Raw genomic sequence first — 15,150 nt, 5'->3', positions numbered from 1 at the left:
GTCTTCAGATTGGGTTGTGCAGATTACCAAGGAAATGGTGACAGCATTAGGGCACTTTGGCCTAAGATGTTAAAGAGACGATGTAATGAACAGCTGGAGATTTCTGAGGCACAATTGTATGACACAGGAAGCCGAACCGTTGGCCATCCTCACTGAAGGCAGCTGCCGGGCTCGGGTTTGCTTCTGCAAACCTCGTCGTCCTTCGCCCTCGAGCAGGCGGCTGTCGCCAGCTGCCGCAGCACCCGCAACGGCCCGCGCCTGTCCGCCCCCGCGTGCCTGCCAAGGCCGACGCGGCCCGGATGCGACGGGGCGCTCCCCCCGCAACCGCGCACGTGACGGGGGGGGCAGTTTTCCTACCCCCTCCCCCTTCTCGAAACCCCACCTTCTCCTGAGAGGCTGCGGCTTTCTATTGCGCCACTACTGAAATGACCGCCGTGCCAGCCAGTCAGAGTGCGACCCTTCAAGTAAGACCCGCCCCCTGTTGGTCCTCAGGTTCCTTCCCGCTCATACAGGAGTCACTTCCGAAGAGAGAGAACCGCCATGAAGAGGGAAGGGGGTGCCGCCCAACTCCGCTCCGACAGCCTCCCCGAGTCCCAGCAGCAAGACGGCAACCACGCACCCAACTTCTCCAGCCACAGCTCATGCCGCCGTCGCCAGCGGCGCCGACATGACAAGGCGCTGCATGCCCGCTAGGCCAGGTTTCCCCTCATCCCCAGCCCCGGGGTCGTCGCCCCCGCGCTGCCATCTGAGACCCGGTAGTACCGCCCCTGCTGCAGCGGGAAAGAGAACAAAGAGTCCTGGGGACAGGTACCGTGCAGAGGGCTGGAGAAGGGGCCGGGTCGCGGGGGCAAGGGTATGAGGGAGGACTGCGGACGCCCGCTCTTTCAGTTCCCGCCATCCTCCGCGAGCTCAGGCCTCGGCTTTCCGGGGCCTGGCAAACCCCTGCCCCGCCTCCGCGCGGGGGCTTCTGGGACTTCGAGTTTCCTTTTCTGTAGTTGGGACGCAGTTCTCGGTCTAGTGACCACACACAGCTTGGGTGGCTACGGAGAACCCGCCTTAGGTAGACCGTGATTTTTGTCTTTTACGATAGCTGGACCCGGGGCCCTGCCTGCTTAGTGCATATTTAGGTGGTTTTTTTGTACGTTGCAGTTCTACTGATCGTAGTAGCTTAACAGTATAAATCTTTTTCTCAATTGTGGGTGAAATTATGTACGACGTGACGAGGAAAACCTTTCCACGAATTACTTTATAGTCCAGTATGCACGATAATTGATACTTGACATGCAGATTTGGAATGTGATACGTTTTTTCCTTCAGTAACTTTCCGCCTCTCCAGGCTAGGTTTCTTGTGAAGATTTTTGTGGGAGCTATGTAATAAGATGGGGGAGTTTTGACATCCTCTGACAATAAAACATGTTTAAATTCTCTACGCACTTGGTACTGTCTTTTTTATTTTAAGTTTTAAAAAGCTTGTAACAAGTTTAACAGTAAGTTTATCTTCTAATGTGGTACAGGTCCACAATCCCTTATCTTAATTGTGAAAGCCAGAATGCTATGAAAATCAAAAGTTTTCAGTAAGTTTGGCACCACCTCTGACTTGGCAGCCAAACCTGACTAGAACTAATGGAAGGCTATTTATGGGCTTTATGGCATTAAGTGTGAGTATTTGTAAGCTTTGCTGGAGAAATATTGGTGTGTTTGCTTCTGGGGTGCAGTGTCAGACCCCACTGGGGGACTTTATGTAATGCATCCAGGTTACCCCCTTTCTAAAATCCAGTAAATTCAAAATTCAAAAACATTTGACCCCAAAAATTTCAGATAAGGGCTTGTGAGCTGTTATAATTTTTAAAAGCTAGTTATAAATAACTAATGGACATTTCTGTGCATATAAAATTAGAGAACTGTTCCTACTTGAAAGTTACATTCATGGTTATTTTACAGATTTCTTGTATGTTTTACCCAAAACCATTTTTCCCTCTGGTGTATTACTCGAAAAGGAGCCTGGGATCTAATATTTTAGAAAAGATATAATGTTACTTTTAGTAATTAATGTAAAGGCATATTTAGTATTGTTTTGAATTAGCTGCTGCTTAATCCTTTCCCATCTCTCCTCAACCAGTAACAGAGGGCATCATCCTTTCCCGATTTGCAGAACCTCTGACATTTCTTCGTTTATTCTCCTGTGGAATTTTTTATGTTTTATGAAAACAAATGCATAAATTACTTCTTAGTCTATCACTCATATTCATTTCATAACCAGTTAGCTTTTCTACCAACATTTTATAAACATTGTAGACTCTCAGTAAACCATTAAAGACGGGTGTTGCTCTTCGAACGTGACCTGTGAAGCGTACGAGGGACTTGGATTGTTCAAGTTTTCTCTGAGCATTCCAACCTCATAATGAATAAATGTTTAGGGAAACTGAGTGTACTGCTTCGCTTTCAGTGAAATGAATATGTTTTAGCAGAATTTTGCAAGGAAATTTTTTCCTCTACATATGATGACATTTCTCTTTATGCAGCTGACAGATAACTCTAAATACATCAATCCGAATACAAATTCTGGTAATATGGTTCACTTTGTGTTACTGTGCAGAAAGGCGCAGAAATCCTTAAAAATTAAAACAATTTGGTTTTTGTAATTGTTCACTTTCTTCCTTTTCTCGTGTTTCGTGTTTTCCCCAGGCAATGTGTTATTTTTGTAAATATCTGAAGAGTTTTTAGGTAAAAATTAAGATTTTGAAACACTAGTTGTGAATATCATTCTAATTTCTGCTGTTACTTAGATTAACATCTTACTGTAGTATATAAAGAAGGTAGTATAAACTTGGCACTTGATCCTTTCTGCATTATGGCCAGCATGCCCTTCAACTCAGCTGCCTCCCCAGCTGGGCCCAATCACTGATATGCCATTCTACCATCTACTCTTGCTATGAGTCTGTTCAGGTTTTACTCAGTTTTTATAATCTCCATTATTCATTCAGCAAACATCTATTGAGCATTATTTTGTACCAGTCACTGGAGATACCAAGCAATAGGATCAGATCCCTTCACGTAGCAGTAAGCTTTTCCTAGGAAGCACACTGTCAATTCCCTGGATCTGTACTCCAGTCTTACCATTTTAGTACTATAGATTATATAAACCTCAGTTGTGCTTTTATAAATTTGCTCCTACAGGAAATGGTAAATTATATTTTCAGTTTTTTATAATCAGCTTAGCAAGGCATTATTGCCATTGTCAGAATGTGATTAAACCAGGTAGTGAAATCCAATCTATATCCTATAAATCTAGTATTCTCCCCTTAATCTGAATTATTGAGGTTTTAACGTTTGCTTATGTGATACCATATTAGTTATGCTTTTATTTTCAGGAAGCAGTCAATTATAGATTTCTTCAAACCAGCTTCAAAACAAGGTATGTATACTATTAATGCATTTTTTTGCAGGATCTTTTGAAGAGGGAGATGGATTCAATAAATTTCTCTAAGCTCTTACTTGATTAAGCATAATGTTCAAATTGAGAATATAATGAAGATGCAGTGTTTTTTACAAAGATAAGTTGTAAACGTCATGAAACTTTTTGCTGTTATTCTTTCTTACATTTAAACTATTCAGTCAATAATGTTCATACTGCATACTATTTTGATTCTCTAATACAGTAACATTTTATAAATGGAGCCATATGAGCTTACAAGATGTAGCAAAAGGGAGCTTTATGAAAGTAAGGCTATTAAATAAATCATGTCCTAATTCCCCCCCCATGAAATGTGTATCATCATCTAAATATTGATTTGAAGATTCTTGTGATAGCTTAGTATTTTAAGTATTATTGATTTAAATAAATATACAAAATGTAATAGTTTGTGTTATTTTTAATAACATGCAATTTGTGTTTTAATTGGCTATTTAGACAGACATATGTTGGATTCTCCACAAAAATCAGATATCAAATATGGAGGAAGTGGATTGTCCATCACTGGGACAGAGCAGTTTGAAAGGAAACTATCCTCACCAAAAAAATCTAAACCCAAAAGGGTGCCATCAGAAAAGAGCAGTATTTTAGAGGCTCTCATGAAAGGTGTAAAAGAGCACCATAAAGATCGTGGTATGCATGAGTCACGTCGGCCTTGTGTGTCAATAGCCACCAAATATCCAAAGGCAGTTGCAAAAGTCTATGTTCCTCCATATTGCTTGTCAAAGGAGATGAAGGCACTGAAGAAAAAACATCGATCTCCAGAGAGAAGGAAGTCACTGTTCATTCATGAAAATAGCAGGGAGAAGAATGATAGAGATCGAGACAAGACCAGTGCAGATTCCAAAAAGCAGGCCACAGTGACAGAAACTGACATCTTCAAGAACAGCTCTAGAAGTCTTAGCAGCAGAAGCAGCCTATCCAGGCACCACCCAGGAGAAAGTCCATTGGGGGCTAAATTCCAGTTGTCATTAGCTTCTTACTGCAGAGAAAGAGAACTAAAGAAGTTGAGAAGGGAGCAGATGGAGCAGAGAATCAACTCGGAAAATTCTTTCTCAGAAGCAAGCAATCTTTCCTTAAAATCCTCTAGTATAGAAAGAAAATGTAAACCAAGGCAGGAACAAAGTAAACAGAATGACGTCACACCTGGAAAGAGTAATCTTTCAAACCTGGTATGTGTAATAATTACTGGATTAGCCTGGCTACTGCTTTATTTAACATGCTAAATCTAAAAATATTTAATAACTATTAGCATCATATTGGTATCTTTTGTTAAGGAAATACTGATACACAGTTTGTTTAAAACCTAATTTCATTACATTTCTTCTGACTGTCCGTAGGATTCAGTAAAGTAATGTTTCTTGCCCTTAATTTTTTCAGACCATGTACAAAGACCTTTCTTAATCAAGAAAGTAAGCATTCTTTTTTTAGGCAAGTATAGTTATTTTTAAATTAGGCTGTGCTGAAGGGAGATATTTAAGGAATGGAAAAATCTAAAACAGGAAGAAATGTTTTAGAACAGCGGTTCTCAAAATGTGGTCCCTAGACTAACAACATCAGCATCACCTGGGAACTTAGAAATGCAAATTCTCAGGCCCCGCCCCAGACTCACTGAACCAGAAATTAGAGGTAAGACCAGCAATCTGCAATTAACAAGCCTTCCAGATGATTCTGATATACTTTAAAGTTTTGAGACTGACTGGTTTAGATTATATGAGTCCTAAATAATTTTGAGAATGGGTCTTAGACAACTTAGATAATACTTAGAAAGCTATCCAGATACATAATTAACTTCATATTCTCCCTTGAGAATAGACCAAACCTAGATTAGCATAAAAGCTGACCCTCTCCCCTAGAAAGACAAGTACCTCTGTTTGAAAAAACTTTTCTACATACAGAGCAAATAAAGCAAGATCAGATATCAAGAAAGGGCTATGTTGATAAGATGCTATGAGATTTTAAAGCCAGGTAGACCAAAAAAGTAAACCAAACTATGACATTTTAGGAGGGAATGGAGAGTGTTGCCTTGTATATTGTTAGAAAATGTGTTTGTAAACTCTAGGGTTTGTTTGAAAGGAGTTTGGTGTCTTTACCAATGAGATTTGCTAACAATCAATAGAAGTTAGTAACATTTGGTCCATTCTTAGAAGATTTTAGTGTTTGGTTGTATGTCAATACTTGAACTGAAGTATTAAAGAGTCTGTTATGTCCACTTTTTTTTTTTAGAGATTTTATTTATTTATTAGAGAAAGAGCACAAGTGGGGGAGGGGGGGTAGTGATAGGCAGACTCCCCACTCAGTGGGGAGCCGGATACGGCTCGATCCCAGGACCCTGAGATCATGACCTGAACCAAAGTCAGGCACTTAACTGACTGAGCCACCTGGGCGCCCCTGAGTTATGTCCATTTAATTGACAAATATTAGGCTTACTATTTCTTTTTCAAAATAATGATATAGTGCTTAATCTTTAGCTCTAAATTTGCATTATGAAAACTGGCTTTTATTTTTATGACATTTTTACATTTTATGATACAAATGCCCTTCATTTTTATAAAACTTAAAGAGTTTAAAATGTTTTATTATAGAAGTTTGAATTTCTCTCCAAGTATAAGTGCTTGCTTTAATTGGTCTAGAAATCTGTGTTTAAATGTTATAAAGAAAAGTTTACATTCTTTACTGGCCCCAATTCCTAATTAACTTTTTCTCATTTTGCTAATAGGAAAATGGACATTTCTCAAGGAAAAGATCCTCTTCTGATTCATGGGAACCTGCTTCAGGTAGAATCAAAATTAATTTATTAATTTTTAAATAAAATTGTACCTCAGTGGCACTTTTTTTTTTTTTAAGATTTTATTTATTTGACAGAGAGATACACAGCGAGAGAGGGAACACACGCAGGGGGAGTGGGAGAGGGAGAAACAGGCTTCCCACTGAGCAGGGAGCCCAATGTAGGGCTCGATCCCAGGACCCTGGAATCATGACCTAAGCCAAAGGCAGAAGCTTAACGACTGAGCCACCCAGGTGCCCCATTAGGTGGCACTTTTTTAAAACAAATTGGTTTAAATATTCAGTTTCCTTCCTAGAGGGAAATTGAATGTCTCAGATCAGTTAAGAATTTGGTAAATTATATTTTAAAAGAATAGTACTTGAATTAGTATGCATAACCTGTGGTTTATCTTGACTTTTTTGCCTCTTTCAAGAGTTCCTAGCAACATGTTTCTCATTTTGGTATTCAGTGTTCTACTGCTGAATCTTGGCTACAATAAGAAGCATAATCTTATATTATTGGAATTGTGGACTATCTGAGATCTTGGTATTATAGATGCTTTGTATAAGGTTGAAACTGTTATCATGATCCAAAACAGTGTTTCCTAATATTTCAAGTACAAAGATAACCTTTTTAATATCAAATTTCCAAGGACACCTACATGATATTAATTTGTACTTTCAGTATCTATTGGTTGAGGAAATACATAATAACAAATAGCTACTGTTAATTCAGTAATTCTTAAAGTATCTTTATCTTTTCTTAACTAGAAAATAGAACAGTGTAAAAGTCAAACATTGCAGAAATTCATAACACAGAAAATGAAAGGTTCCCAGAAATAACAGCTGTTAATAGTCTGGTGTATCAGATTTTTTTCTGCCATGATTGCAAACTTTGAAAAATGAATTTTACAGATTTCCACACTCAGTAAGATACAGTGGACATAACAATAATAGCCAACGTTTATTGAACAGTTACTGTGTGCCATGCCCTGTTCTTTGTGCTTTTAATTCATTTGATCTTCACATCCTCATAAGATGATTACTTTTAAAGATGAAAAAACAGTGGTACAGAGAGACAGATGTGACTCCTTGTTCTTCAGGTTTCATGTAAGACTCTATTTTTTATATATTCTAGAGGTGCAGTACATTTTGACCAGGTGATCTCAAGTGTTAAAATCAATGTTTAGCCAAGGCTGAAACCATAATTACCATCATAGAGGGAGCTTCTAGATACAGGAATAAATTTGAAGTTGTATGTGGTTTTTAAAATTTTTATTTAATTTTTACAGTGTTGTTGATTTTAGTAATCAAATCTCATTGCATTTTGACATCACGAAATAAAACAATAATTTCTCAGCCACGAGGTTGTTCCTGTACTCACTGTATTACACATTTGTAGTAATAAGTCATTTGCAGTGAGGTGAATGGAGGAACAAAGTATTTTTAGTATAAAATAGTTTGCTCTGCCAGTATAAAGGGCTGCTGGTGGTGGTGTTGCCACCAAGCTCTTCAGCTTTTTTTTTTTCTCTAGTAATGACTAAGAGAAAAATTCTCTTCAGTTCATAGGTTTGCAGATTTCATCAGTGGTGACTGTAATGTAGTTTCATTTATATAGTTCCACATATTGCAGTTTTTGAACAGTGTTTGAAAAAGGTGCTTTCTGGGTGCCTGGGTGGCTCAATCAGTTAAGCATCTACCTTGGCTCAGATCATGATCCTGGAGTCCCAGGATCGAATCCGAATTGGGCTCCCTGCTTAGCAGGGAGTCTGCTTCTCCCCCTGACCCTCCCCTTTCTTGTGCTTTTTCTCTCTCTCAAATAAATAAATAAAATCTTTAAAAGAAAAAGACGCTTCCTGTCCCGGGAGCTCTTAGGTATCAAAGTGTTGTCCTTTCCCCCCTGCTTTTCTGGTTGAGATCATGTCATTGATGAACTCCCAAAATCAAGGGAAGAGGGCGGACACCTCGTGTTTACATCGGAGTTTCTACATGTTTTAGACAGAGACTCTTGAAGGCCTGCACTCTTATTTCACTAAAGACAAACTAATGGCAGCACACGTTGCTAATGACAGTGGATTTTTTTTTAATAAAAGTTTACAGATCAAATGTGAAATATGAAAAAAAATAAAAGAAAAAGATGCTTTCTGCACATTTTCATAAGCAGATTTAAGATTCACTTATATTTTTATTTCTAATATTTTTGCATGTTTCATAATCACTTTTAGTTATGGTATTGTACTTTTTAATAAATACATATTTGTGCTGCATTTCACTGTCAACAGAATATAAAGGACATAAGGGGCTTTTTCACTAGATAACCTGAAGAATGCTTATCTTTATCTAATAGTGAATAGATCTTAATAATCCAAATATTCTGTCTTGTTCATATTACTGCTATTATACTTCTCAGTTGTGATCGTGATGTACATAATCACACACAAGTTAGAGGATTTCAGAAATGTTGATAAAGTCATTTAGCTCTTTAGTCTTCCAGAATCCTGTCCTTGGGCTGCATTCTGAGGTCCAAATTAATCCATCCCTTGTTTTTTCTATAATTTATTAGTAACCAATCTCCTATTTTTTTTTTAAGATTTTATTTATTTATTTGACATGGGGGGCGGGAGAGAGTGAGGGAGAGGGAGAGGGCAAGCACAAGCAGGGGGAGCAGCAGGCAGGGGAGAAGCAGGCTTCCCGAAGAGCAGGGAGCCCGATGTGGGACTCGATCCCAGGACCCTGGGATCATGACCTTAGCCGAAGGCAGCCACTTAACCAGCTGAGCCACCCAGGTGCCCCTAACCAGTCTCCTATTAATGGACAGTTGGATTTTTACTTTTTTTCTATTTACAAATTCAATCTCTTGTCTTACCTGTTTTATATATTAACAGATATTTGAAATGTTCTTAAACAGTCTACAGTTTGTACAAGCAGTGCAAAAATAATTCTTCAGTTAACCCACTGCTTTAGAGAGCTTGCAAAAGGGGAGCTTCCCCATAGTACCATTTCAACCTCCTCTAATTCTAGATGTCAAAAGCTCTTAATAAGCTGATTTTTCCTAAACTTTGCCCATAAACAGGTTTTCTCTCCTCCTGTTCTGTAATTGAAGACCTGAACAAATCAGAAATTTCTCCTCATGTCTAGCTGTATATAAATTAGCTTCTCTAGGAAATGGAACAGAACTCAAACTGGCAGCTCTGTAGCTGTCTTTTTTGAAACTCTAAATTTAAAATAATCAGTGTAAGTCCACCCCAAGTCTTTTTCTTAGTTACTTGATTTCTCATCTTATACTGTAAAGGACCCCTGTCCTTTTTTACAAGACATTTAACCCCAGCAGAGTGAGTGGGCATGGAATGATTTCTTCAGGTAATAGGAGCTATCTGTAGAAAAATGGCGATAGAGGCATTTGTTTATTGATTTTTCATGTTTATAAATGGAATTTTTCAGATTATGTTCTGATCAAGCTATCCAAAAAGTTGCTTACCCCTTGAGTTATTTTGTTGTTGTTTTAATCAAATTGTTGAGGATTTGAGGACATCTGCCCATATGCAGAGAGAAACTTGATTTGGGGAATACTGATTATATAAATAGTAATATTTAATGATTAGTGGGTTTTAATTAATGATACATCACATTTTTAAACACAATAAGAAATTTTTTAAACCTGGTTAACTCAAATATACGTGGTTTATTAAAGTTCTCCTGTATGGAGCTCCTAAACCTAGGTGGCTTAAAACAATAGTAATTTATTTTCTCATGGTTCTAGAAGCTAGAAATCCAAAATTAAGGTTATCAGCAGAGCCATGCTCTCTCTCAACAATTCTTTTTTTTTTTTAAGATTTTATTTATTTATTTGAGAGAGAGAGAATGAGAGAGAGCACATGAGAGTGGGGAGGGTCAGAGGGAGAAGCAGACTCCCTGCCGAGCAGGGAGCCCGATGCGGGACTCGATCCTGGGACTCCAGGATCATGACCCGAGCCGAAGGCAGTCGCCCAACCAACTGAGCCACCCAGGCGCCCCTCTCTCAACAATTCTTAAGATTTTATTTATTTATTTATTTGAAAGAGAGTGTGCGCACACAAGCAGGGGGAGGGGCAGAGAGAGAGGGAGAAGCAGACTCCCCACTGAGCAGGGAGCCCAACTCGGGGCTCAGTTCCAGGACCCTGAGCTCATGACCTGGGCCAAAGGCAGATGCTTAACCAACTGAGCCACCCAGGCACCCCTTCCTTGTGTGTTTTCACGTCATCTTCCCTCTTCAAGTCTGTCTCTATGTCCAAATTTCCCCTTTTGAAGGAAGCCAAAGAGAAAGGTATTTAGGTTCAACTAAAATGCCAGCCTGCTGGCATTTTGTGAGATTTCATTTTGTGAGAACCAATGGAAAGGAGCCTGAGTTGCTGTAGTACATTCCCTGTGAATTCATGACATGATAGTGTAAAAAAAGATAAAAGACCTCAAGACTGCAGATGTCCCCTTTTTCTGAGGACACCAGTCATAACTGTATTAGGACCCACCTTAATGACTTTATTTTAACTTGACTACCCCTGTAAAGACGCTATTTTTTATTAAAGTCGCATTCTGAGATTCTGGGAGTTAGGAGCCACAATTCAACCACAGCTCATAACACAGCTAAAGACTAGACGGATACACAGGAAGGAATAAACAATTAAACACTGGGGAGAAAGACTTGGGTGGATTTTCTTAATTGAGAAATTAAAATATGTCTGCCTTCAACTAGTTATCGTATATATATTTTAAGGTGCTATAAATTTAGATGTAGAAGTATTACATTTTTGGAATCAGATGGTCCTTGGTCTAAGAAAGAATATATGAACTTTGAGGGAATTGCCTTCCATGATAACAGATATGCAGCTTTTGTGTTTTGGGGAGCAATACCTTGAATTTTGTTTTGGTAGTAAACTTAACAGCTTTAGAATGAAAATGAGCATTGTCATTAGCTTTAAATTTGGACACCAGTATTTTATTAGTTAATAAATAAATGGTAGTACAATCTTTTTCCTTATCCCACATATATTGAATGATCTCAGCCTAAACTTTTACAATTTATTTTTTTCTTTTTCTTTTTTTTAAATTTTATTATGTTAATCACCATACATTACATCATTAGCTTTTGATGTAGTGTTCCATGACTCATTGTTTGCGTATAACACCCAGTGCTCCATTCAATACATGGCCTCTTTAATACCCATCACCAGGCTAACCCATCCCCCCACCTCCCTCCCCTCTAGAACCCTCAGTTTGTTTCTCAGAGTCCATAGTCTCTCATGGTTCGTCTCCCCCTCCGATTCCCCCCCGCTTCATTTTTCCCTTTAAACTTTTACAATTTAAACATTTTGTCATTAGTGTTCTAGACACTCACTGAATAAACTTTACTAAGATAGGAAAATATATTTTTCACTAATCTGGCAAAAATTAAATTTTAGCAGGGTCTAAGCAGAATAAGTTCCCTGACAAAAGAAAAAGGAACTCTGTGGACTCAGATCTGAAAAGCACAAGAGAATCTATAATGCCAAAAGTAAAAGAGTCCTTCCTTGAGAAGCGTCCTGACGGACCACATCAGAGAGAGAAATTTATAAAACATATTGCACTGAAGACACCTGGGGATGTATTACGCTTGGAAGATATATCCAAGGAACCCAGTGGAGAAATTGATCGCTCCTCTGGAGGCTTGGCACCTTCAAATTCTGGCCACCATTCTTCCAGGAATAGTGACCAAATCCGTGTGGCAAGTACCAAAGAGACTAAGATGCAGAAACCCCACTTATCCTTACCTCAGGAAAAGTCTGCAGTTAAAAAAGCTAGCAACCTTCAGAAAAATAAAACTGCTAGCTCTGTGGCATCAAAGGAAACAAAACTTCTACCTTTACTTTCCCATGTTCCAAGTGCTGGTTCCTCCCGGGTACCATTAAATGCTAAAAATTGCACTCTTCCAGTTCCTAAAAAAGAAAAAGAGCGTTCCTCATCTAAAGAATGTTCTGGGCATTCTACAGAGTCCTCCAAACACAAGGAACACAAGGCAAAGACTGATAAAGCTGATTCTAATGTATCTTCAGGGAAAATTTCTGGGGGATCTTTGCGTTCAGAATATGGCACTCCTACAAAGTCTCCCCCAGCTGCTTTGGAAGTTGTGCCATGTATCCCAAGCCCTACAGCACCTTCAGATAAAGCCCCTTCAGATAAAGAGAGTTCAGGAAATTCCAATGCAGGTAGCAATGCACTGAAAAGAAAACTAAGGGGTGATTTTGATAGTGATGAAGAAAGTTTAGGTTACAACCTAGACAGTGATGAGGAAGAGGAAACATTAAAATCACTGGAAGAAATAATGGCTTTGAACTTCAATCAGACTCCTGCAACTACAGGAAAACCTCCTGCTCTTTCCAAGGGGCTTAGATCTCAGTCATCAGACTATACAGTAAGTAGTGCTGTGACATTTATCTTTACTTGAAGAGGGAAAGATGGATTGATTAGTGAAAGAGGGATAGATTGCTAGAACTTATTTGAAAACTTAGTATTTGTTATGATTCATAATTGGACTGAAACTGGTATAGTTCTTGTTTGGTTAATGGATTTCCCTATCTTTAGTTTTATTACTGTAAATCAGTGGTCTCCAAACTTTTTTGATCACACACACTTCTATTAGTAAAAAATTTTTAAGCATGTACTCCAATATATATGTATACTTATAGGTTATATACATGTACCACTATACTACTGTGTACTTTCTAAAGCATATGCAAAAACAGAATTTAAAAGGAAGAAGAAAAAAGTATTTTCCTTTAAAAGTTATATAGAAGTTACTATAGACTAAGTTCTACTGGAGTTTCTATAGAAGTTCCATATAAATAGAAGTTCTATTATTTTCTTCCTGCACCCCAATGGATCACCTTGCACACCCCCTGCTTTGGAGACCACTGCTGTAAATGAAGGTAGAGTGTAGAAATGTTGTTAATTGTGGTGTGCAATTTTATTTATAAAGTGCTTCATTCTATCTTGGGAAAAAGCTGCATTAAATTCTAATATGTCTGTAAAATTTGGTGGGGAAGGTGTTAATGTTCCATGGTAACACCTAAAAATTAGTTTGATTCCATTAAAATAGAATTTAAAAATAAAGACAGGGTAGCCATGGAGCCCTTGGGTGTTTGTAGTCAGTTCCTAAGGCTGGCAGGGTTTTATAAGTAGTGCCTTTCCTAATAAATGGTAAAATCAAATTGCCTGCAGTACAAAATACTAGATTTAAAGCATGATGGTGAAAATTCTCTAAGAAAGGTATTCTCCTGGCCTAGGTTATTGAAATAGAAAATATTCTTTAGTACTCTGAACAACTTAAAACATCCCAGTTCTTCTACTAAGATATGTTATAAAGTATTCCTAAATTTTCTTCTTGTTTTAGGAACATGTTCATAGTGGAACATACACAAATACTTTAGAACGTCTAGTGAAGGAGATGGAAGACACTCAAAGGTTAGTTAGCATCATGACTACCTTGCTAAATTTAACATACTGCTTGTTTGTGTGGCTGGCTTTTAATTTTCCTTTAAAAATTATGAGAAATTAGCATGCATTTTGTGCTAGTTTTATTGTCAGCTTTGTTAGAAAAAAAGTATTCTTGTTCACAGGCGGGGTCAGAAGATCAGGTTTTTATGGTTTACTGCATTACTGTAATAATACAAATTCCTTTCTGCTTACCACAACCAGAATCTAACTGGTAGCTGAAATTCTTGATCAAAAGTATGGGCAGAGTTTTTTGTGTGTATTTTTTAATTGTGATGAAATATATAGAATTTAATTTACCATTCTAATCATTTTTAAATTTGCAGTTCAGTGGCATTAAGTACATTCACCTTGTTGTGCAACCACCAGCACCATCCATCTTCAGAACTTTTTTTCAGCTTCCCTAACTGAAATTCCATACTCATTAAATAATAACTTCCCATCCTCCTCTTCCCCCAGCCCTTGGCAACTACCCTTCTCCTTTCTGTCTCTATGAAATTAACTATTCTAGGTACCTCATATAAATGAAATCATACAGTATTCGTCCATTTATACTGGCTTATTTTACTTAGCGTAGTGTCTTCAAGGTTTGTCCATGTTGTAGCATGTGTCAGAATTTCCTTCCCTTTTAAGGCGGAATAATACTCCATTGTATGTATATAGCACATTTTATTTATCCATTCATCCTTTGATGGACACTTGTGTTGTTTCTGTTTTTTGGCTATTGGAAGTATTGCTGCTGTGAACAAGGGTGTACAAATATCTCTTCAAGTCCCCACTCAATTCTTTTGGGTTGGTATATTCCCAGAAATGGAATCCTGGACCATACAGTGATTCTATACATATTTTGAGGAACTGCTGTACTGTTTTCCATAGTGGCTGCACCATTTTACATTCCCACTAGCAGAGCACAAGGATTCCAGTTTTTCCACATCCTCACCAACACTTGATATTTTCTGGTTTTTTGATCATAGCCATCCTAATGAATATGAAGTGGTACCTCATGGTTTTGATTTTCACTTTCCTAATAACGAATGATGTTGAGCATCTTTTCATGTCCTTATTGGCCATTTGTATAGCTTCTTTGGAGAAATGTCTATTCAGATCCTTTGCACATGTTTTTTTTAAGATTTTATTGATTTATTTGTGAGAGAGCACAAGAGGGGGAAGGGGCAGAGGGAGAAGGAGAAGCAGACTCCCTGCTGAGCAGGGAGCCCAATGTGGGGCTCAGTCCCAGGACCCCAGGATCATGACCTGAGCCAAAGACGGACGCTTAATCAACTGAACCATCCAGGTGCCCCTTGCCCATTTTTTAATTGAATTGTTTGGGGGTTTTTTTGTTTGCATAGAATTTTTTTTAAACATTCTTATATTCACGTAGTCCAAATTCTGAAACCAGCATAGCCACA

General features: G+C 38.3%; 1 protein-coding gene across 3 annotated transcripts in view; it reads left to right on the top strand.

Moving 5' to 3' along the window:
• The first annotated feature begins 498 nt into the window (after positions 1-498).
• Positions 499-15,150, top strand: part of SLF2 (SMC5/6 complex localization factor 2) — a 45,609-nt gene continuing 30,957 nt past the window's right edge. Inside the window, exons 1-6 of one of the 3 annotated variants that reach the window (XM_081823633.1) lie at positions 499-807; positions 3,372-3,415; positions 3,911-4,644; positions 6,192-6,249; positions 11,677-12,662; positions 13,641-13,711. In XM_081823633.1, the coding sequence (XP_081679759.1) occupies positions 668-807; positions 3,372-3,415; positions 3,911-4,644; positions 6,192-6,249; positions 11,677-12,662; positions 13,641-13,711 (2,033 nt within the window). In that variant the 5' untranslated portion in view covers positions 499-667. Of the gene's footprint in view, positions 808-3,371; positions 3,416-3,910; positions 4,645-4,699; positions 5,102-6,191; positions 6,250-11,673; positions 12,663-13,640; positions 13,712-15,150 lie in introns of those variants that run through there. The other 2 variants (XM_081823632.1, XM_081823634.1) reach the window with 2 other exon arrangements.

This window comes from Leptonychotes weddellii, chromosome 6 (genome assembly GCF_054177405.1).
Source record: "Leptonychotes weddellii isolate Sample4059 chromosome 6, ASM5417740v2, whole genome shotgun sequence".
NCBI lineage: Eukaryota > Metazoa > Chordata > Mammalia > Carnivora > Phocidae > Leptonychotes > Leptonychotes weddellii.
This window is presented reverse-complemented; position numbering and strand designations above follow the sequence as displayed.